Below are 24,004 nucleotides of genomic sequence, written 5' to 3'. Positions count from 1 at the left end.
ACATAATTAAACTAAACCTCTCAGAATGACTGCTATTCAGTCATTATTTATGAAACAGTGAAAGGAGCTACATAATTGGCCTCAAGTTATCTAGTTTTCTGGCTTGTTTTAGTTATCTCATATAATTTATAAGGCAATAGATAATATTGCAATGTGATTTAAAAAAAAACAAACCAAAAACTTAAAGACTGGAGAGAGAGAATCTCATTTTTGGTCATGTAGCTGGTACTCCATGACTGAGTTGAATATATATAATGACTATATGCTTCTTTTTTAGCTGGTGTGCGAATGGTCTACCCAGCATGCTTTGTTCTAGTTCCTCAGACAGATGTTCCTGCTCCTAGCACTGTGGGGGTTTCTCACTGTTCAACTACTTGCTTGGGTGTCCACCAAGTGCCTGTTTCCACAAGGGATCCTGTCATGTCTTCTGTAACTTTGACTCCGCCTACGTCCCCAGAGGAAGTTCAGACAGGTATAGTCAGTATTCCCTTTTCCAAAAAGAAAACTGTCTTGAGGTTTCTGCTTAAAATAAACTCTCAGAATGTTTAGATAGTATTCAGAGCACTCTATGCAATTGATTTGTAACCTCCAGTGTGTTGTCCTTTAATTGTCACTTTAATCCTAAAACTATTTGAATTGTAATAATATACTAGATTTTTATCATTAACACTTTTGAATTTTTTATAAAGATATTAATTTAGTACAAGAATGGTATTTGCAAAATGGTTGTAATTTAAAACCTGAATGTTGTTTTGGGTGGACAGTACTTGTAACTGTTATGCAGAAACTCTGGTTTGGGAGTGAAAAGGTGACATTCCCAGTCTCTTTACATTGCTTAGAGGCTGATTCTAGAGCATTTTTATAATGTTGGAGAAGGCCGCTTACTTTCTCATCTGTGAGCAATCACAGGTGTAGTTTTCAGTTGTCAATCTGTATCAGGCTAAAAATCTCAGAATTCAAGAGTCGGGAAAGTCTTAGTGTTAGCACTGGAGCTCTTCTAATGAAAGTCTAGTCACTGCCTTGAGACTTTTGAATACCTCCTTAGCCAGGGTGGATAAAAATCAATGATTTGAAAAAGAGATTTTTTTAAATTTAAGTCCTGCATTTTTTCTTTTTAAAAATAAAGCTGTTTATCATAATTTCAAACTTAATTTTAGCCTATATTAAGGGCCTAAATTTACTATGAACATAATTGAAACAACAAATAAAAAAATATGCTGTGCCAATGAAACCTCTGCATCTTTTAATGAGTTAGTGTTTCTTTTCTAATTACATACAGAATTAGAGGAAAACGTTTTGTTTTTGAGGTCAGCTCAAGTTTTATAAATGTCACTATTATGTACTGCATTAAGCATCTGTATTTTCAGTTTTTACGGTTGAGGAAATGCTGATATTTACATTTTTCCAAATGTAAGTACTGTGAGGTTTTTTTTGTTGTGCATAAAAGCTTCTGCATTCATTACTTATGGTTTCAATCTAGCTAGCAGGTGCAGAGAGAATATTTTTCTTTTGGACTAATTCATTCAGAATTGAGAAACCGATGGGGAATCAAGAAAGCTGGAGAGCTTTTTTCCTCTTCCAATCTGTGAATAAAAACCAGGGGATGAGGTCTATTAATTTGAAAAACTTGAAGCACATAGGGACAGATTATCAAAAATATTTAGGTGCCTAAAGATGCAGATAGGTGTCTAGTGAGATTTTCAAAAGACCTTAAACAAGTTTGGGTCTCTTTCCCATTGATTCCAGTGGGGATTAGGCACTTTAAAAAATCCTACTGCATCTTTGGGTACCTAAATACCTTTGTTTTGGGTTGTCATGGGCCAGATTCTTAATCAGCCAATTTACTAACTCCCAACTAATAATTCTTTTTTCAAAAAATCAGTTTTAAATACAACACATGAATAAAGTTTTTGATACTTACATATCCAGCACATCTAAGGTATTTAATTAATAAAATATTGGTGTGTTTGTGCATTTTTAATTAAATTCCAATTTTCATTCAAATGCAGCACAGCACAAATCACAAGTAAAAATATCATTTAGTAAATGCAGAAGGCATCATTTTCCATTTTCTAACATTAAAAATTAAATTTGAAGTTCTTAAGCATTGCTTAAATAAATGTGTATAATAGTGTATCCTGGTTAGTGAAAAGTACTACATTTAATGTAAAGGCTATATTTTTTTTATTTTTTGCAAATTAACATTTTGTAGTGGTTATACCAACCAAAGAGAATGAAGCGTTATTTAGGAAAATAACTAAGAAGTACAAATTTGAAATAACATTAAAATTAATTATTGTAATAAAATGTTACTACTTGGTGACTCAAATTGGCGATTTTACATAATTTTGGATTGATCATCAGTTTACTACCTCTTCCTGCCAATTAGGATTGTCTATATGTATAATACTCTATTGCTGCCTTGTCTAGTTTTAAATATCTCAACCAAGAGGGCGTGTCATGTCTGTCATATAGTGTATATGTTAAATTTTCATTTATTTTGTTAAAAAAACCCCTCTGATATGCCCTTTGTACCATTCTACATAAGTCGTCTTCCTTTGGAGTTTACATCCTTCAAAATGGTTACATTATATACCTGCACTTAATTATGCATCTGTGTACCCCCAATGAATAGCATATTAGATAATTGGGGAATATCAAAATGCAATAGGAATTGCAGAAGGCCATGTTAAGGGATGGAATTAAAACCCCCTGAAGTTACTGTAAAGATTCCTGTTGACTTCAGTGGCCTTTGGATCAAACTGTAAATCAACTTTTCATGATCAAACTGTATATGGTGAAGGATTAAGAATTATTTTATACAGTTTACATGTCTTTGGGTGTTTTTATATCCGTATAAAGTACGCGCGCGCACACACAAGTTACACACAAATATATGTTTAAGAAGTCCTGTTGGTGCTGCTTTTAGTTTGAAACGTATATTTAAACTTGTTCTTTGAGAAAAGAGGTGCAATATTCCTAGAGATATATTTTCTTCTAGGGGAGGTGGTCTTTCTAATATTTGGCTCATGAAGAAATATATTGACCAGAGGCTGCAGAGTAATACACCTTGTTAGGGGGTGGGGAGAGAGAGTCATTCAACTTGTGATAACACATGAAAGAGGGAAAACAGCAGGGATTGTTTAATATGATCACAAAATGCAAAATACATTTGTTCTTGGATAGGCTCGATAGTGTTCCTATTGCAGGAGAGAGATTCTATTAAATGTTCAATGTAGCTTCTAAAGGAAATTTGAGGTGGCATGAGAACTCACTTCAATTTAAATTTGTATGCTGTTTTTCTGTATGACCTGACACTATCTCACTGTACACCATGTATACCTACATTTTTTTTCTACTTTTTTTTTTATTCCTAATTTTAAAATATGTAACAAAATACATCCCTCAAAGGATGGTGTTTTGTTTTGCACATCAGCTGGAACAGTTTTTGAGTTGTATGGACCAGTAGAGTCATGTTGCCCGATTGGCTAAAATCTTTTTAACTTTTATGCTGCTTTTCTATTTTCAGTTGATGCTCAGTCAGCCCAGAAGTGGGTGAAATTTTCTTCTGTTTCTGATGGATTTAGCTCTGATAGTACTAGCCACCATGGTGGTAAAATCCCTAGAAAACTAGCCAATCAGGTGGTGGATCGAGTTTGGCAAGAATGCAATATGAACAGAGCACAGAACAAGTATGTACTCCTTTCTGTAACTGACATTAAAGCTGTGTATTAAATAGTATGCCTTAATTATATATAAATATTGTACAGCTTCTTGCTGCACAAAATGGTTTGAAGCAAGGCTACTAAAGCCTGTTAATCAGCAAAGTGTGTTTTACTTTTGAAACACTTTAAAGAAGTAACTTACTGCGAATGCTAGTTCACATTGCTTATTTCTTCAGTATAACGTTTATTATCTTTCCTGACTCTTGTATCTATTAGTTTTTACCCTCTGCTAAATGTTAAGAGATAACATACATTCTAGTTAACAATAACTCCCCAATGTTGAATCCTAGGAGAAAATATTCTGCTACGTCAAATGGCTTATGTGTTGAAGAGACAGCTGACAAAGTAGCATCCTGGGATTTTGTTGAAGCCACACAGAGGACAAATTGCAATTGCTCAAGGTACAGTACCCAGTAGACTTGTCCAATAATGTAGACACAGTGAAGTATGCAGGAAGGGTTTTAATGACGGACTTGGGAATACTAAACCATAACTGTCAGTACTGTGCGGGACCTACATGATGATTTATTAGGTCGTGTATCCTGAGTCCTGAACTCCATTATAGACTCTTGGTGAAGGGCTCACACCTACAGTTAAACTAACAAGTGGATTTTTCTTTCTTTGCATGGATCAGCACAGTGATCTAATGGCAGCTAAATGTGGATTTCTGAATTCAGATGTGGAGTTCTGAGGGCACGTAAAGCCTGGGACTAGAGAGGCAATATGCTCCCTCCCTAGTGGGAGGGAGCATTCATAATCTTTAGGATTCTTTGGCTAGTGCAATGTGGTGTTGGCAGGCATAGGAGGAAAAAGCCAGAAAGAGAGCTGGTGTGGGGCCTTGAGGATTTGGGAAGGAGATACTTTTCTCTTTGTTGGGGCAGTATCTGCATTCTCCAGAAAGGTGGGTGGATTGGAAACCCCTGTTATGGCCGATTTAACAGTATTAAGCAGCACTTGCTTCCAGTGAACATCCCACAATAACTAGAGACCACTGGAAAAACCTTGTGTTCTAATTTCCAGATTTCTATTATAGTTTTTTGCTTTGAAAAGTGTGGGGGAAAAGGTTTGGAGAACACACTAATAGTTGTGTTTCAAATGTAATTGAAGTACCGTTAATCCCAGTGGTAGCCTAGGTTGGGGCTTTTTGGACTTTTTTTGTTGTTACACCACATAGAATATCAAATGTTATGTGGCTGTGATGTTAATAATTGAGTTTGAGCTTATCTGCACAGGCACAAAGGAAAGTTAATCTGAATTAACTAAAAGTGTGAATTAATAGTGGATTACTTGGGTTTTCATAATTGTATGTTCCAGATCTGAAGAAGAGTTTTGTGTAGTTCAAAAGCTTGTCTTTCACCAACACAAGTTGGTCCAATAAAAGATATTACCTCACCCAACTTGTGTCTCTCTCAAAACCTGGCGACCATATTTTTCCTGCTTCACTCTTTAATACCTTCTAGAACAGTGTTTTACAAAGTCGGGCTGCTGCTTGTTCAGGGAAAGCCTCTAGTGGTCTGGGCCGGTTTGTTTACCTGCCGCATCTCCAGGTTCGGCCGATCGCGGCTCCCACTGGCCGCGGTTCACCGCTCCAGGCCAATGGGGGCTGTGGGAAGGGCGGCCAGCACTTCCCTCGACCCACGCCGCTTTCCGCAGCCCCCATTGGCCTGGAGCTGCGAACTGCAGCCAGTGGGAGCTGCGATCGGCCGAACCTGCAGACGTGGCAGGTAAACAAACCGGCCTGGACCACCAGAGGCTTTCCCTGAACAAGTGGCGGACCGGCTTTGAGAAGCACTGTTCTAGAATACTTAGAATTTCTCAAAGTGATGTATTTATTTTTAAAGAAAAATCTAGTTCATATAAAATGAAGTTTTAAGTGTAGATATACTTCAGGGATTCATTGAAATATTATTCTCCATTTCTTTTCCAGGCACAAAAATCTTAAACCAAGAAGTTCGGGTCAGCAGGGGCAGGCACCACCTGTAGGCCAACAACAACAAGCAGCTCCGAAGCACAAGACAAATGAGAAGCAAGAGAAGGGGGATAAGCCACAAAAACGCCCTTTGACTCCTTTTCACCATCGTGCATCTATTAGTGACGATGTTGCCATGGAGGCAGATTCAGCAAGTCAGAGGCTTGTGATCACAGCACCAGACAGTCAAGTGAGATTTTCAAATATCAGAACTAATAATGATGTAGCAAAGACTCCTCAGATGCATGGCAATGAAATGGCAAATTCACCTCAACCACCACCACTTAGTCCTCACCCATGTGATGTAGTTGATGAAGGGGTAACTAAAACTCCTTCTACTCCTCAGAGCCAGCATTTCTATCAGATGCCAACGCCAGATCCCTTGGTTTCCACAAAAACAATGGAAGACAGGATAGACCCCTTGTCTCAGCCTTTTCCACCTCAATTCCCCGAAGTTATAGAACCTACAATGTATGTTGGTACTGCAATGAATTTGGAGGAAGATGATGCTAACACCACTTGGAAGTTTTACAAAGTTCCAAAGAAAAAGGATGTGGAATTCTTACCACCACAACTTCCAAGTGATAAATTCAGAGATGATCCAGTAGGTCCAATTGGACAGGACAACATAACATCAGTTACAGAGTAGGTACTTTTTTAAAGCACTCAATAATGTAACTCACTATAAAATTGCCAAACTGAGTCTTTTTTAAACCAGACTAGTATGTCATTTCTTTAATACAGTATGTGGTATTTGAACTGCAATCTCATTCAAAATGTCAATGATTTTTATGAAAGGACATTTGAGTTTCACAGTAACCCTTTAGGAACTCCATTCATGCAATAGAGAGAGCATTCATTTGTCTGAGTTTGGAAAATGTTGGTGTCATTAGAGAAAAACCATTAAAAGTGCATTGTAATAATTTGAGATTCTTTATCACAGACCTGAATCTCCAAAATGAAAGGTTGGTGTTTGTTTGTTATCAGAAGTCAAGAGTCTTTTACCATGTGGAAATATGTCATGAAACAGAATTGGTACTCTAAGTTTGTCTGCTGACCTGGGGCCCAAGATATAATAGCCTTAAAGTCACAGCTAACTTTAAAACATATGAGTGCGAGTAGTCCCGTTGACTTTACTACAACTACTTGCTTGCATAAAGTTAGGCACATGGGTAAGGACCTTGCTAACTCACAGCTTAAATTAGGAGGAATTGAAGAGCACAGTCAAGGGGTACTGTTCATGTTTCCATCATTCTCTTCTGCAGATGAATTGTGCCTGTTTGGGCACAAAATAGATTCCTAGTTGTCCAGTAGAAGGATTGGTATCTTTCTGACAGACTTGTTTTCTAACAACTTTCAAATCTTAATTAATATTTCATGATTTAAGAGGCTGAACTGAAACTTGACTTTCCTATTTGGTCAAATTCTCATTTTAAAACTGGATTGATTATTTTTATAGTTCTGATTTTTTCACATTACTGAGTTTAGCAGTATGTGATCCAGGCCACTAGAAGGCACATTAGTAAAAATTAGCCTGTTAGACAAAAAGGCATCTGCTGCTTTTAAGTGAACACAGGATAAGAGTTCTGTGGTCATGGTTTCTTCAAGTCTTTGATTCAGGTCCGCTGTAAGTCCCATTCTTACACACCCTCCTCTGCCCCCACTTCGATCATATGCATTGTAGAAGGTCTCAGACCCAGAGAATCCTGTAGGTGTGGGAAGGTGCTTGTAGTTCCAGTTTTAATAGATGAATACATAGAAACAGTATATGTTTGTCCATATGTCTGACTAGCTTTTATATGCTGTAATATATGTTCCTTTGAATACCTGTTTAATTCTCCCTCTTGTTTGACGCTTTGAAAAGCTCAAATCATTTTCCAAATAAATGTGTGCAGGAGCATTTTCAGAGCAACTCCAGCCTGTGTTCTAGCGTTGCCTCTTTTTTCATAAAGGCCTACCCTTCTGTGTTCTTCTGCCTCTTCCTTTGTGATCAGAAGAACCTAGCACAGAAGAGGAAAACATGTTCTTGATAGTTGGATCTGTCTGTAAGCTAGAATTCTCCAGTCAGTTATATTGCAAGTAGGACTGCTTTGATAGTCCTTTCTAGGTGGAGATCCAGGCTGGTCCCACTGTTTGTATAATTAGAAATACTCGGTCAGAGGAGCATGCTGAAGATGACTTTTGCTCCGTGCTGCTACCTTAACATTAAACTAGTGTTTTATCTAAAATGCTGGAAGTTTTTTTTTTTGGGGGGGCTAAAAATATTAGTCTCAGGTAGCAACATAGCTGCATTAGCCCGTATTACACGTTGAAGGGATATAGAGCAAGAAGCCAGCAATGGAAACTCTCTTGTACTGGACAGGGGAAATAGCTGAAAGATTTTTAACAGCAGTTCAGCTTGGCAGGTCAGCTCTGCTTCAGATCAGACTTGCTTAGTATTGGGGAATTTTTGTCTGAGGACATTTGATTCCATTTTCAAAGAAAAAGTGTGAGCCAGAGACTGATTTTTTTTTTCCTCTTCTCATATTGAGTCTTCTGTATATATAAAATAAAGAAGATATCTGTAGGTTCATAGAAGATAATTATGATTGGCCTCTTTCTGTTAAACTCTAGAAGCTTCGTATACTTTGTTTTACCTTTGTTTCAAGTGTTTCAGAAGCTGTGGTGAGAAAAAGCAATTGATTTGAGTGACCTTTAGGAAGTACATACTAGGTATTATTACGGGGAGCAGAGGAGGAGTCAGTCATGCTGCCTGGAAGACATCAGTTTTTAAGAGGGGCCACAACTACTGTAAAATATCTGCAATCTGCTTGTTGGCCTGGTTGTTGAGGTCAGGGGACTGTTCAGTTATCGCTGTTGCGGTGCTCCAGTCAGTGCTTTTATATTCAATGCGACACTTCTTTTGTGTCTTGCAGAAAAGTGCCTTAATAAAGAGATTGAGGTTATCAGTCAAAGAAAGCTAACTATTGAGATTTCTGTTGTTGGTGCTAATAGCCCACAAATCTCGTGGAAATGCTTACTTTTAAATAATCTTTCTTCGGGGCAGACAAACTTATTTGGATAAGACTCAATCTAGGTTTCTTTTGGAAACTGGTGTTTCAGCCCTCTGTAAAATGATCCTCAAGCCACCATAAGTTACCTCCTTGTAGTATTTTAGCACTGTAAGAAAGCTTGAGCTATGTGGGTTTTTTAAAGAAACACTGTGTTCAGTTCCAAATGGATAAAAGGGTACAGATTCTTTCAGATTTTATAAATTGGTTTAGAAGTTTAGCTGTAGTGAGATTTTTATCATTTTGCCCAAAATGTTAATTTGAGTCTGTCTGCAGCTCACTTCATCACTTCTTCTGCCCCCCCCCCTTCTTAAGACCTCCATAGTTTTGATAAATTATGGAATGAGTTAGAGGCAATAGCTTTTAGTTTTAAAGTTAATTTGATTGAGTCAAAATAATAGCATCTCTGCTCTTTATATATTAAACTAGTCCTCTGGATATATTTACATACTCTTCTGCCAGTTTTTCTTTTGTGGACCTACTTCTTTCAGAAACACTCCTAGATTGGTATAAGAATGCTGCAGAAAGAGAAATGTATCCTTCCTGTAAACTCAGTAGCTACAAGTTCATGTAGCAGCAGAAACTGACTCTAGAAAGTATTGATGACTTTCACAGTAGAGAAATGTGTTTGAGGAACAGCCCTGTTGATTGATTGTGTATTATTTCCAGTATGAACCATATTCTTCCAGTGTTTACTACTGTGTGAAGTGTTAACTTGATAGAAATATACCAATTTCTTGATGTGCAATCATACAAGCATTTTGTCTTTGGCTTGCTAAAAAAGGGTAGGTATTGGAATTTACAGAAGGAAGTATTGCCAGGAAATAAACCATCAAAAGGACTTAAACTAATCTTCTTGAAACTTTTTTTTTAATTCTAATTGTTGTACTCCATATATATAATATATAAATAAAATACAGGGCTTGAAAACTTACTCACCACTTTGTAGGGAGCTTCTCCTGGTGAAAGAAGGTGCCTGATCCATCCATGTCAGCAAAATTTAAGCGTGTGTGTGTGTGTGTGTGTGTGTGTGTGTGTAAAATATATATAAAATTTCAAATTGTAGCCCATATAGTCGAAAAGAAAACCTTCCAAATGTGAACTGCATGCAAACAATTGCCGTTTTCTTTGCTGAGATTGTAAATACAGTAACTCCTCACTTAACGTTGTAGTTAGTTACGTTCCTGAAAAATGTAACTTTAAGCAAAATGATGTTAAGCGAATCCAATTTCCCCATAAGAATTAATATAAATGAGGGGGTTTAGGTTCCAGGGAAATTTTCCTCACCAGATAAGACCCCCCCACACACACACACACTATATGTTTTTAAACAATTTAATACTGGTACACAGTGATGATGATTGTGAAGCTTGGTTGAGGTGGAGGAGTCAGAGGGTGGGATATATCCCTTACTGCTAAATGATGAACTAGCAATTGGTTGAGCCCTCAAGGGTTAACTCACTCGCTCTGCAAGGCAGCAGGAATGGAGGGAGATATGAGCATTTCCCTTAAGTACACTGCCTTGTTAATTAGATCAGCTTGCTGAGACCACAGATGCTACAAGCTCCCTCTGTCCTGAGCCCTGCTCTATGGAAGATGGGGTAAGTGGGGTGCAGGAGAAGGGGGACACCCTGACATTAGTTCCCCCTCTTTCTTTCTTCCCCCCCCGGGCACAGCAAGCAGGAGTCTCGGGGAGCAGCTCCAAGGCAGAGGGCAGGAGCAGCACATGGCAGCGGCGGGGAGGGACACAGCTGAACTGCAGACAGCTGCTGCACAGGGAACTTAGGAGAGCAGAGAGCTGATAGGGGGCTGCCGGTCCATCCTGGTTCCAAGCCCCCACCAGCTAGCTGCAACGGGCTGCTCTTCCTGCAAGCAGTAGACAAAGCAAGCGGCTGCCAAATGATGTTAGAAGGGAGCATTACACAACTTTAAATGAGCATGTCCCCTAATTGATCAGCAACATAACAAGGAAACAACGTTAACCGGGACAACTTTTAAGTAAGGAGTTACTGTAGTCAGTTTAAGTGTGAAACTAAGACTGTCAGTTTCACTGGCTATTCACACCCTTTGTGTAATAGTCAAACTGACAACTATCATAACCATTTTGCTGTTTTGAAATGCTGAGAGCAGCAGCAGAGGTACTGGAGCTTTTCTTCTCTCTATCTTTTATACTGGCCTTTGGCTGATAGTTTTAGTTTTCCAGCTAGCAGGGTCTGGTAATTCTTTCAAGACCTAGCGTGTGTAGTGTTACAGCATTCAATTGTCAGTTTCTTCCACCCTTCCAGACAGTAAAGAAATATATATTCTAATTCAAGGCTTACTCTTGTCAGAGTAAGAAGTTTCATCTTTCCTTTTTTATAGCCTCTAGTTTAACAATTTATTGACTATAATTATTCCAGAATAGCTTGCTACTATATTTTTTTCCCCTCTGGATAATTAAAAAAGAAAGCAAATACTTAAAATCTTTCTTCTAGCTGTTTGTCTTGTTACTCAAATTGCTTGTTTCTAACGAGTTAGTTTTCCAAGTCTTTTTGTTGTGTTAGTTTATATAGGATGTTGGAAAAGGGAAAAGCACTCCAGCTGTATCAAGTGTTGCTCCAATTGTAAATGCCAGCTGTCTGACGTACAATCACAGCAAGTTCATTGCCTGCCTGGGGATAATCCTGGAGATACAAGATCTGATCAAGCATATCATCGTTGCCTGAGAAAGATGGGTTGAAGTCCCTGTTAGCTGTAAGATGCTGCACAGAAGCTATTCTAAATAATGCCAGGGTTATGGGATTGAGAGTCAGGTTGGACTGCGCTCTATTTCAAAATGGTCTTGATTGAAACAAAATTGCTAAATTATGCTTTTGCATCCAATCTACTGTTTGTCTTATGCTGAGAAGATGTTTAAGGTGCTGAGGGAAGCCTGAGAGTATCAATCCGTCTTCTCAGGAACAGAGGTTGAGGTAGTTCCTCCCTTAAATAAATGTAATTCCTGAAATGGCTTGTGCTATTCTCTATTCATTTCTGTAGGCCTCTTTGTGGTGTCTCACAAATTTATCCTATTCCACACTCCAATTACTCTTAACCTAGGCTATCAAAACAGGCAATGGTAATTGTGGGGTCTCTTTGGCTTCTCTTATGTGATAGCATTGACTGAAAAATGGGAAGAATAGAAGTGCGTTGAAGATTTTTATAGACGGGGCTGTGATTTTGCTCTGAAACTTAAGTACCATGAATATCCTTGTCAGCTCATATACCATTTGAGCATATGACATGAATGAATTCAGCAACAAGGCATATCTTCGTGCAGCTGGGACTTAATAGAGGTTTATGCAAACCTGTTCTTGAAGATGCACCCACTTTTCTCACTGGCCATTATATCGAGTTTTGGAGAAGAAACAACTTTCAAGCAGAAAAGGTATCTGAGTTTGGCGCAGACATAATACAGCTACATTGGTATTGAGATTATTGGTATTTTCCTGCCGTTTGAAGGTTGTATTTTGCTCACGTCCCCTCCTGTCTTTGGTCAATGGTTGCCAGATTAAGTTTGTCACCTATTTTGGGGCAGACAGTGCAAAGAAAGAGATGTGTATATAACCATACCATAGATTTGTTTGTTTCCTACTTTCTTTTTTTTTTTTAAGTTCAAGATAGAAGTTTTCTATGCTCATGAATTTCAATTTCTGAGGTTAGGCTTATTTACTCTCTGTCTTCAGGAATATGAATTTCATAGGCTTAACTGTTTGTTGTGCCAGCAAAAAAAAATTGCTGATAATGTCACTACTGTGTATAAACGCAATAGAATGTTGAACATTTTAATGTTTACTAAGCTACTCCTATCACAAATTTAGTTGTTTTATCTACATGCTTTGTAAGCTCCATTATTATTTAAACTAATAACCCAGTGGCACATGCATGCTATAAGAGTCTTCTCTTTTTTGAATACCTAAATGTCTTCATAAAACAAGCAAAGACTAGCCATCTGTGACTGTTTGCATACAGTAATTGCATGTGTTACTCTTCAGATCCACCCATGTCCCGAAGAGAGTTTAAAGTCCCAATTCTCTGTGTGATTTGAGTGAAATGCTCAGGAACTTTTAGACTTTAATAAAAACATACTGTTTTGCTAAACCAATTTAGTGAATTACTCTGATAATTTCATCTTGGCCATTGTTAGTAGACTGCAGTTCAGCATATGCCACTGTAGTTGGTTTGGTAATTTTGTACTTGTTCAAGAAATGGCAAACATTTAATCTGCTGTTAGACTTTGAACCATCTCTCATTTTTTGTCTGGGTTAAGGTTTCTGGAAAGGACAATGAAGAAATTATGCTGGCTGCAGTACTATGTATGACCTGGTCATAAAAAGACTTTAAGTTGTGCAAGTGATTGCTTAACCCTTCTCCCAGAAAACTTTTAAGAGAATCTGTGTTAGCTAAAAAGTTCTTTGGAATTGTATAAAAGCAGATGATATTTCATACTTTAACGTAGGCAATAGATGGTTGATACAGCTTTGTAATTGTATTTTTCTTCTGTGCAGATTAATGGTGCAGTGTAGGAAGCCTTTAAAGGTTTCAGATGAACTGGTGCAGCAATATCAGAGTAAAAACCAATACCTAGTAGCAGTAGTGTCTGAAGCTGACCAAGAACCTGAAATTGATCCTTATGCATTTGTTGATGGTGACGTGGAATTCCTTTTTCCTGATAACAAAAAGGATAGGCAAAACAGTGAAAGAGAAGCTGGGAGAAAACACAAGGTGAGTAAAGGAATGATGGCATAAATCAATAATTGGATGAAAACAAATTGCTTTAATTTTAATAATGAAATGGTTCTGAAACTGTGCTGAGCATAGATGGTAGTATATAATTTTTTTCTAGCAAATCCTTTATCATTAAAAATGCTTGCATTCAAGCAGAAATGATCAGTAAAAGTACACAGTACAGAAAAAACCCTAATTTGTAAGTTTTGCTTTTGAGGTAAAGATTGAGTGGCTTATAGGACTGCTTATTTACCTGAACACATTTTAATACTGTAATAGTTTATTAACTACATTGGTATCTATCCTGTGTCTTTTGGTATTAGTTATGCAAGAAGATAGAACTATATTATATAGTATTGGTACTTTTAATAATATTTTCAATACTTTATGTGCAGTAGATTTTAAAAAGAACTATTTAGGAAGTTTTAACAAGTTTACAGGTTCTTGCCATGTAAGGATTATTGTATTGTTTTTTATATTTACAACAGTGAGCTTTTGTTTCGAGAAAAATACAGTAATATAGGTGGTGTGGGTTTTTTTGTTTTTGTTTTTTTTTTTAACACAAACAACTCCTCCATATATCACCTGTGCTGCTTTTTGCAGGCTGAAGATGGGACCTCTAATGTTACAGTTTTATCCCATGAAGGAGAAGATGCTATGTCACTGTTTAGTCCTTCTGTCAAGCAAGGTAAAAATGTTTGTTTCAAAATGCAACATATTAATGACTTACAGAATGGATAACAGAATTCAGAGCAGTTCTTAGTAACATCTCATGCAACTTTCAAGGTGTATTTATATCTTTTTCAGAATTCAGAAGCTACTTAGGAAGATAGCTTTCAGTATTGAACCTTGCAAAAATACGTTAGATATAAAATTTTAAAATAAGTTAGTAAAAAGTGAAGGAGCCTCACTTATGCATATGCTAGTTCAGTAAGAGCTGATAGCATCTGGGTTTCTCCAGTATTAGTATTTAATAGTATTTAAAAAGAAATAAATACCCAATTTAAATAAATGGCGAGCATAAAATGTTCATATTCTTTATAGATGCACAACGCATTGCTGCTCACGCTCGCACTGCATCAACTAGCCTGTTTCATGAAACAGACCTGGTAGTCTCTTATACTGACCTTGACAATCTCTTCAACTCTGATGAAGATGAACTAACAGTAAGTGGTTTGTAAAAGTAAAATCAGCTGCTAGATAAAAATTGTTCAGACTTGTACATTTTGTGGCGGAGAAATTAAAAAAAAAAAATTAATGTACTTTTAAAATACATTTTTCCCTGGTGACTGACTGGTATATAATGTATAGACTTTTGCTAATCTAATAAGTCTATTATATAATATAAAAGTATAATATATAATAAGACTTTTGACTGACTTTCACTTTTACATCCTTATTGGGCAATGAGAATGCACTTGCCTTTGACATAGAGCTAAACCTATCACATTATAATTATTACCAGTGCTATATTCTTATTACAGCCTAGACTCTACTTGTTTAGCCAACATACCCACGAATATATATTTTTTTAAATATTTAAAACAATGAAAAATTTGGGAAATTTTAAAGTGGGCTTTCTTCTATCAAATCATTTCAGTGTAGCTGTTAATATCTTGGAATAATTTTATTGCAGTCTCAGGTGGCACTTGAATCTTTTATAGAAAAATCACACCCCTACTTGACATGTACTAGTACAAAGTCTTTGTGTAGACCAGATCTCAGTAACCTCTAAAAGCATTTGAAACTAGTACAAGCTTTATCTTAAACTGGAGAGTGCTTTGTAACATTTTTGTGGGGAGGGAAAAAATGTTGCTTGTCTGAGAACATGGATACGTTTGAGGAAAATCTCTTGAAAATAAAGGTTCATAATGAAAAGTGCAGATGGCTATTAACGATAGTATTAGGAGCATAAAGATGTAAGCAGCTGGTTAAATAGATCACTTCTCAAACAAGGGTTTCAGCATAGTCCTGTTTTTGTTTTTGTTTTTGTTTTTTTTAATTACATGTAAACGTTACAATTAGGAAGACTTTGACTGGCACTTTTCATTATTTTCTTGGCAAAGATAAGGAAATATAGTGCATTTTCTTGTAAGTGCTTGCCTCTTACTATTGGGTCAATGCTCATGTTCTTTTAACAAATGAAATACTAGACTATGATTCCTTAAGTAAGATTTAAGTTCAAACAGTAGGCATTCAATAAGGGGGGAAATTTTATTTTTCAAGCTTGAGGTATTATGATTAGATTGTACTGTTACTGTTCAGTTTTGTTTATAGCTAGTTAAAATGCTTCAGATGGGAATTTTAATTTTTTTTTCTTTTATAGCCTGGATCTAAAAGAACAGTGAATGGCTCAGATGACAAATCTAACTGCAAAGAGTCAAAAGCAGGAAATTTGGACCCATTGTCATGCATAAGTAAGTCCTCCTCCCCATTTTCTCCCTTAATTAGGTTACTAATATCAGAAATGGCACATTTAAATTATATGTTGTGTACAGTTGCAAATTTAAGTTTTGAAATTTGTATAAGACAAATGAAATAAATATATAATAAACGTGTTCCTGGAGTATCCTCTGAAGTACATTTTTAATCTGAAACAGGTACTGCAGATCTTCATAAAATGTATCCAACACCACCGTCATTGGAACAACATATTATGGGGTTTTCACCGATGAATATGAACAATAAGGAATATGGGAATATGGACGCTACACTTGGAGGAACTATACTTGAAGGGAATAGCTCTAGTGTAGGCATTCAGTTCAGAATTGAAGTAGATGAGGGATTCTGCAGTCCAAAACCTTCTGAAATCAAGGTAAGCATTGTTGCGTAGCTTTGATAAAATGCCTTTTCCAAATTCAAGCAATAAACTGAACATTTCTAGAATTCTCGCCATATTTCCTGTATTACTAATTGTTTATTACATGACATAGAAGTGGATGAAGTATCTTGTTAAGTGAAACTCATTATTTCACTTCTGAAATATACTGAATTACTCTGAGCTGTTCTTTTGTTTAGTCACTAGTAAACTAAAGAAATATATCAAAATTATAAGCCCTGGCCTTTGTGTGTATGTCAGCATGTAATCAGTTGCAGTACCAATGCTGTATGTACTTCTTTAATTGTAAAAATGTAAATTGCATGGACTAGATGTAGAATAATATTAAATTAGTAACAAGTTTTTAATTGATTACTTTAATCTTAGTAGCGCTTTTGTTGCCGGATTTATATAATCGACTATATTTACTGGTTAGTGTTTTTTCTTTCTTTAATTTCTAGGATTATTCCTATGTCTATAAGCCTGAGAATAGTCAGGCTTTTGTGGGGTGTTCCATGTTTGCCCCACTAAAGACTCTCCCCAGTCAATGTCTCCCTCCTATCAAGCTGCCAGAGGACTGTATTTACCGTCAGAGTTGGACTGTTGGAAAACTGGAGTTACTTCCTCCAGGACCCACCATGCCATTCATCAAAGAGGGGTATGCTTTTGTGCCAGTGAATGATAAATAGATTTTCATTATTTGTTTAAAAAGTTGTATAAAACTATCAAAATTAGCCACATTCTAGAATATTTTTTAATGAAATGAATAGTTTTTCCATTTAGAAAGTATAGTGAAAAACATTTAAAAACACTTGTTAAATTACTGATAAACTAAAGAAAATTGTGACTTAAAAACTGTATCTAAATAGAGAAAATTCCTCTCTTAAAATAGCTACTTTTACTATGTAAATTTTATTCATGTCTCATTAAAGGGTTTCTTAGGGAAGCCTGATGGTATAAATCTAATTGTAATAAGCAATGAAGATTGCAACAATTGAATTAAATACAAGCCTGGGACTCCATGTTCCTTCGGTGGTATCATAGTTACTACAAGGGCTTAGCAGGTGCTCTTCTTGCTGTTTCCTAGAATTCAGTTCTTAGTCAGTATCTGCTTTTCTAGTGATGGGCAGGCCATTTTGTGTGTTTTTTTTTAAACATTCCCATCCCATGTTCATTTCCTTGTCCTTTACAATTAGAAACCAGTGCCTGATGTGACATTTGCTGGTGATGACAGGGGATATGTCTACACTGCAATTAAAAACCATCCGCTGGCCCATGCTAGCTGGCTCAGGCTCACTGGGCTCAGGCTCAGGCTCTGGGACCTTGCACATTGGGCGGGTCCCCGGGCTCAGGTTGCAGCCCAAGTCCAAACATCTACGCCACAATTAAACAGCCTCTTAGCCTGAGCCCCATGAGCCTAAGTCAGCTGGCATGGCGAGCCATGGGTGTCTAATTGCAGTGTAGACATACCCTTAGTAGCAGTAGTTGTATCTAAATGAGCATCCCTATAAAGTGCGTTCAGTACCGACTGGTTGTTTAGAAAACCACGTTTTATTTCTCTCCTCCTTGAGGAATATTTATTCTGCCGTGCACCTTCTGCAGGTGGATTAGGAGACATGAGCTGTATATTTATAAGGCGGTTGTTGGTTCGCAAGCTATAATTTAAACCACAGCATGAGTACAACGGGCTGCTTCTATTTGGGTCAGATCTGTGTAGAAGCAATGTTTTCAGGTCTCATTAACCTGATAAGTCTTTGGAGATGTTTCAGTGACTAGGAAGGAAAATTTGAAAGGTTTCCAAGTGATACTTCCCTCACTGATCCAGCAGAGTTTTTTTTGCTGGTAAAGCCAGTGTATTTTCTTAGTGATACATGTCACCATATTGTTTAATATTAACGAAGAGTGAAAAGTCATTTAGAACAAATAGGCCCAAACATTTTTATTTTGATTGCACTTTTTGCACTAATATTTACTACCTTTTTGTTTTAAAATGTGAATCTGAACAGTGTTTACTTGAAATTTGATATTCTTGTATTTCCAAAAACATACTTCATTTAAAAATATTTTCCTTATTGCTTTTCTTAGTGATGGAAGCACTATGGATCAAGAGTATGGCCCTGCCTACACGCCACAAACTCATACTCCATTTGGGATGCCGCCCAGTAGTGCACCTCCCAGCAATAGTGGAGCAGGAATTCTCCCATCTCCTTCCACTCCTCGGTTCCCAACTCCTAGAACACCAAGGACACCTCGTACCCCTCGTGGAGCTGGTGGACCTGCCAGTGCTCAAGGTTCAGTCAAATATGAAAATTCTGATTTGTATTCACCAGCGTCCACACCATCAACATGTAGACCACTAAATTCAGTTGAACCTGCAACTGTACCATCCATCCCTGAGGCACACAGTCTTTATGTGAATCTCATCCTTTCAGAGTCAGTAATGAATCTGTTCAAAGACTGTAACTTTGATAGCTGCTGCATCTGTGTCTGCAACATGAACATCAAAGGTGCTGATGTTGGAGTTTACATTCCAGATCCAACACAAGAGGCTCAATATAGGTGTACCTGTGGCTTCAGTGCTGTCATGAATAGAAAGTTTGGCAACAACTCTGGATTGTTTCTTGAAGATGAATTGGATATCCTCGGGCGTAATACAGAGTGTGGCAAAGAAGCAGAGAAACGTTTTGAAGCTCTTAGAGCTACTTCTGTTGAGCGAGGACTGAAAGAACCTGAGAAATTGCCTGATGAGTTGATACTGTTGCTGCAAGATCAGTGCACCAACTTGTTTTCACCATTTGGAGCAGCAGATCAAGATCCTGTACCCAAATTTGGTGCAGTTAACAACGTGGTACGTGTAGAAGAAAGGGATTGTTGCAATGACTGCTACCTAGCTTTAGAACATGGGCGCCAGTTCATGGACAATATGTCAGGAGGAAAAGTTGATGAAGCACTTGTGAAAAGTACTTGCTTGCATCATTGGTCAAAAAGAAATGGTAAATATACTTGTTTTTCTCTGCAAATCTGTTTCTTGTCTTGCTTCTAAGCATCTGATAGCATGAAGAGTAGGGGGAGTTAAGATTGCCAATTGACTTATTTCCATTACATATACACTTGAGTGAATTTCCATTGCTGCTCTGTTCCTAGCCTCTGGCCTTGTAGGTACTAAATCAGTATACTAACTAGGTTTTCTTTGCCATATGGATTTGAAATGTCTGGGTGTCCCATAGTGTAGGCATTTTATATAGAGTAGTCTTTTCTTTGGTGTTCTGGGAACTTACGTATGAAGTACTGAGCAGAATCTTAGGAAACCTAGGTAATACTGAGCAGTTGTTCTAGTATTTAATACTGCACATTCCAAGCAGAGGTAGTATTTGTGATTCATTGGAATTTGAAGGGTTTTTTTAGGTACATGTGGGATACATATGATGGATACTTTACAGATTCTGGGCATTAAATTTCTATAGAAATTGAATGAAAGGCTACATAAATAGAAATAACAAGGAAATATGGTATTTTAATCTCACTTTTGAAGGTGGAGAGAGGGAGGTGAGAGGCTTCTGAAGTTAAAGTAACGTAGGAGAATTTGGATTTGCAAAAACAAAATGGCATCTGTAAAGAATCAAACAATTGCTCTCTAAAAAGAGTGTTCACTTCTATCTGCAGTGGTAAAAAATCTAACTTTTTTATTTTGCATCTTTATCATTCATTTCTAGTGGCATGATTAATAATCATAAATAAATTTGAGGTCTGCTTATACTTGGAGGTCACAGTATCACCACATTTCTGCCTATTTTGAACACTTAAATCCTATACTCTGTTTCCCTATGGCACAGATATTTTTGTTTTGCTTTCTGTGCAGCCTGAATTTTGAATAACTTGCATATGCTAGAGATCAAGGTACATTGCTTTGTACTCGTGACCCTTCCTACAGAAATTATTTTTAATGAAAGCTCGGTTTTGTTTCAACCCATTCACACATCCTAATCTGCATGCTGCCATTGGTCAGTAGCAAAACTGTTAATATGTGGTGCTGCTATAATTTCTGCTGCCTACTTCTTTCATAAACCCTTAACACTAATAATGTTGAAAATTCAGTAACAAACTTGGTGTCTGTTGGGAAATACACATTTTCTTAAAACAATGTAGCTTTTATATAATATATCATGAAGCTTTTTTAAAGAGTAGATCTCGTGTTAATCCACTGTCTCATGGACCACCTCTCCTCACATTCATAATCACAGACCCACCTCTTCTTCCATTAATGATCTTGCAACGTCTCTGTGGTGAATAAAGCAATTTTTCACATAGAAAAGTGGTATTCTGGCAGTATTGAATGCAGTTTAAAGTAGCTAGCAAGGAGGAAGCCAGCCAGCCTCATGGACAGCCAACTTTCTACAGACCACCACCAGGTGCTGTGAGATCACTGATGGTTCAAGTTTGGGAAGCTTTCCTGTAGACAAATCAAAATATTTTTGAGGCACATAGTAATACTGAGGCTTATGTTCTTTTGGAAAATATTGATAAAGGGGAAGAGGGTGAGACGTTTCACTAAAAGGAGGCTACAAAATTCTAACCCTCATCTTAAAAGCTTTAGTTTTTTTTTTTTTTTAACTCTTAAACTGTGCGTATCAGGATGTCACAGACAGCTAATAAGTTTGACAAATTTGGCTAAATAATGAATACTGTTTACAGGATTTCCCCCAAGACTTTGTGAAAGCAGTGATGGTTGGCATTCCCTCCAAACATCTATGCGGCAGGAGAAGTACTGATATTTTGAATACTTTAACAGTTGAGTTATAGGTGTGTTTTTTAGTTTTATGGTTTATACAAAGATAGAAGATGGAGAGCTGAAGTTTTCAAGGAAGAGACTATTGTACAGACTGGAAAATCAAAGCATAGTAGAACTGCTACTCTGATTCTAATTGCTATCCCTTAACTATGGGAAAGACTTGAAGATAATAGTTGTCTGGCCTACATGAACAGAATATATGTTTCAAGAAAGTGACTTTTTGTTTAAACCCCCAAATTCACCTAAACTTAGGACCTTTTAAACTCTTTGAAGTTTTTTCTTAGATAATTTTATTTAAGCTGTGACTACATTTTTGTTCTCTTTCAGTTGTGGATGTGAGCATGCAGTGTTCACAGGACATCCTTCGCATGCTTCTGTCACTCCAGCCAGTTCTTCAGGATGCTATTCAGAAAAAGCGAATAGTCCGATCTTGGGGTGTGCAGGGCCCCCTCACATGGCAGCAGTTTCACAAAATGGCTGGCCGAGGCTCTTATGGTAAACCACTTGTATAGATTCCCATTCTTTAATTTGTCCTTGGTATAGGTTACCAAACCTGAATGTTTTAGATGTGATTCAACCAAAAGAGATTTAAAATAGGGAGAACCATTGGTTAGAGGTATTATTTCCTTTACAACACACAGAAAATATTTACCTTTCTAATATACAAGGAATGGTTTTAAAATAGCAATATATTTGCGTTCACTCAGTTGCTTTAATTGTAAAGTTTATGAATGAAGGATTACATGAAGTTATTATTTAAAGTGATGATGGGATTGGAGCTGGAATGAATAGTTGACATTAAGAAACCAGAATGTTTAAAGTAATTCTGTGGGTTTGGTTTTTTGGGGTTTTTTTTTTTTTTTAAATCCCACTGAATCTTATCAATAGCGGTAGAGTTATGGATTGGAAGTCAGAAATAGACCAGTTGTATCAATTACAAACGCACAGAACAGCTTTGCTTTGAAATCATATGTACAGAGATACTATATATGTTAAGTATTCAACCCAGTATCTTAGTTCTGGTGGCTTTATTAATGTCCATTGCATATTGCCATATTACCATGATACATCATTCAGACAGTACTGTATTCATTAATAAGGAAGAGGGATGGCCTTTTATCAAGAGACTTTTGATATTTATAATAATAGATATGTGCGTTGCACCCCTGTCCTCTTTCTCCCATTCTCTCTGACTGATGCACACACCATTGTTGCATCATGTCTTAATTAGATTCTAAACTGTTTGAGGTGAGGGTTGCTTTTAATGGTTTCTAGAATGCCTTGCTGGATGGAAGACTGCTCCTGATAAGGTTCTCTATTAACTACCATAATCAGGGTGGATTGATTTTTAAAATCGAGGTGATTTAAATAACCAATTTTAATTACGATTTAAAGTGGCAAGCAGGAACCTCTGATTAAAGTTAGTGATTTTAATCTTGTTTTGCATTTGTACTTTCATAAAGAAAAGTTGATTCTCAGTGGTTGGTAACCATTAAAACATATTGATTTGCAACTAAATATAGCTTTTATGCTAAATTTGGTAGTACTTTTTCTAATTAGGAAAATACACTATATTTGTACACATTTATTTAAGCAATTATATAACTTAACGTATATAAGGATTCTAAAATTTTATATTTTTATTGTTAGAAAATGGGTGGATTGATATTTACTAGATTTTTTTTTAACTTTTGATTTGTCAAGCTGTATTTGGAGAGAAATTGAATTTAAATTAAAAATGCAAAAACAGCATTGTAACTTCATTAGTTAAAACTGCTGTAAGTGTGCTGGATACTTAATAAGAAAAAAATTTTCAGCACGTTTTGCATTTAAAACTGATTTATTAAACAAAGAATGTGCTATTTGTAGTTAGTAAACTAAACTGATTTGTTTGTGGTCATCATGTCCTTCAAGATTTTAGAATTACTAGATCTCTTCCATTCACATATAGTTCTTATTCATAGATTGGAAGAGCAAACAAGCTTTCCTGTTCTCTTTTACCCGACTCCTTGTCAGTTTCTTAACTTTTGAATAACCTAGTCATTGAACTGAACTAGTTGAATAAAGTGAAATGACAAAAATATTCCCTCTGCACCTGCAGGAGAAGCTGCTGCTGTCAAAGACTGGGTTAGCACTTCAACATACTTCAGGTGCTTCATCAGTAACACTCAGTTCAGTGGCTTTGACTTTGGCTACAAACATGTACTGCTTAATATTATTTTTATTTAATTTAAATTGTTTTAATAGATTATGGTAAATTGAGGTCTTAACATAGGTTGTCATAAATTTAAATTTTATATAGGCTTATTTTTTAAAAGAAGAAATGTATTTAAATATCAAAAAATCAATTTTCAATTTCTTTACAAAAATCATTGATTTTTATCCACCCTGACAATAATACAAATATTAAATAATAATATAAAAGCTATTCTTGTGGACCTGGGAGCTAGCAATAAAAAATTGTTGACTCATATATAGGGCTAGATCATGCATGCCTTACACAAGCTTATTAAGGCAAAGAGAACTTGATTTATTATCAATACTGGCTTCACTCTTGATAGTGATGAAAATGAGTGTTTCTATTCACTCCTGTTTTCCAAAAGCAAAATATTGATTCTGCCAGATTCCTGTTTTCCTTTTAATATATTGGAAAATGTATCTTTCTTTATCTAGGAACTGATGAGTCTCCAGAACCACTGCCAATTCCAACATTTTTGCTGGGATACGATTATGATTTTCTGGTGCTGTCTCCATTTGCCTTGCCATACTGGGAGAGGCTGATGTTGGAACCTTATGGATCTCAAAGAGACATTGCTTATGTTGTGGTGTGTCCTGAGAATGAGGCCCTGCTGAACGGAGCAAAAAGCTTCTTTAGAGATCTGACTGCAGTATATGAGGTACAATATG

The 24,004-nt window shown here is 36.6% G+C and overlaps 1 protein-coding gene across 2 annotated transcripts in view; it reads left to right on the top strand.

Annotated features, from left to right (window-relative positions):
* MED13 (mediator complex subunit 13) overlaps nt 1-24,004 on the top strand; it is a 77,121-nt gene that overhangs the window by 39,913 nt on the left and 13,204 nt on the right. For both annotated transcript variants that reach the window (XM_044993691.1, XM_044993692.1), the window contains 13 exons: nt 278-472; nt 3,530-3,692; nt 4,016-4,126; nt 5,653-6,339; nt 13,271-13,487; nt 14,094-14,178; nt 14,535-14,656; nt 15,817-15,907; nt 16,091-16,305; nt 16,770-16,966; nt 18,394-19,301; nt 21,425-21,592; nt 23,771-23,994. In XM_044993691.1, the coding sequence (XP_044849626.1) occupies nt 278-472; nt 3,530-3,692; nt 4,016-4,126; nt 5,653-6,339; nt 13,271-13,487; nt 14,094-14,178; nt 14,535-14,656; nt 15,817-15,907; nt 16,091-16,305; nt 16,770-16,966; nt 18,394-19,301; nt 21,425-21,592; nt 23,771-23,994 (3,383 nt within the window). The remainder of the gene's footprint in view (nt 1-277; nt 473-3,529; nt 3,693-4,015; nt 4,127-5,652; nt 6,340-13,270; nt 13,488-14,093; nt 14,179-14,534; nt 14,657-15,816; nt 15,908-16,090; nt 16,306-16,769; nt 16,967-18,393; nt 19,302-21,424; nt 21,593-23,770; nt 23,995-24,004) is intronic.

Source organism: Mauremys mutica, chromosome 19 (genome assembly GCF_020497125.1).
Source record: "Mauremys mutica isolate MM-2020 ecotype Southern chromosome 19, ASM2049712v1, whole genome shotgun sequence".
Taxonomy (NCBI): Eukaryota; Metazoa; Chordata; order Testudines; family Geoemydidae; genus Mauremys; species Mauremys mutica.
Note: the sequence above shows the minus strand (reverse complement) of the source record. Positions and strands in the feature narration are given on the sequence as shown.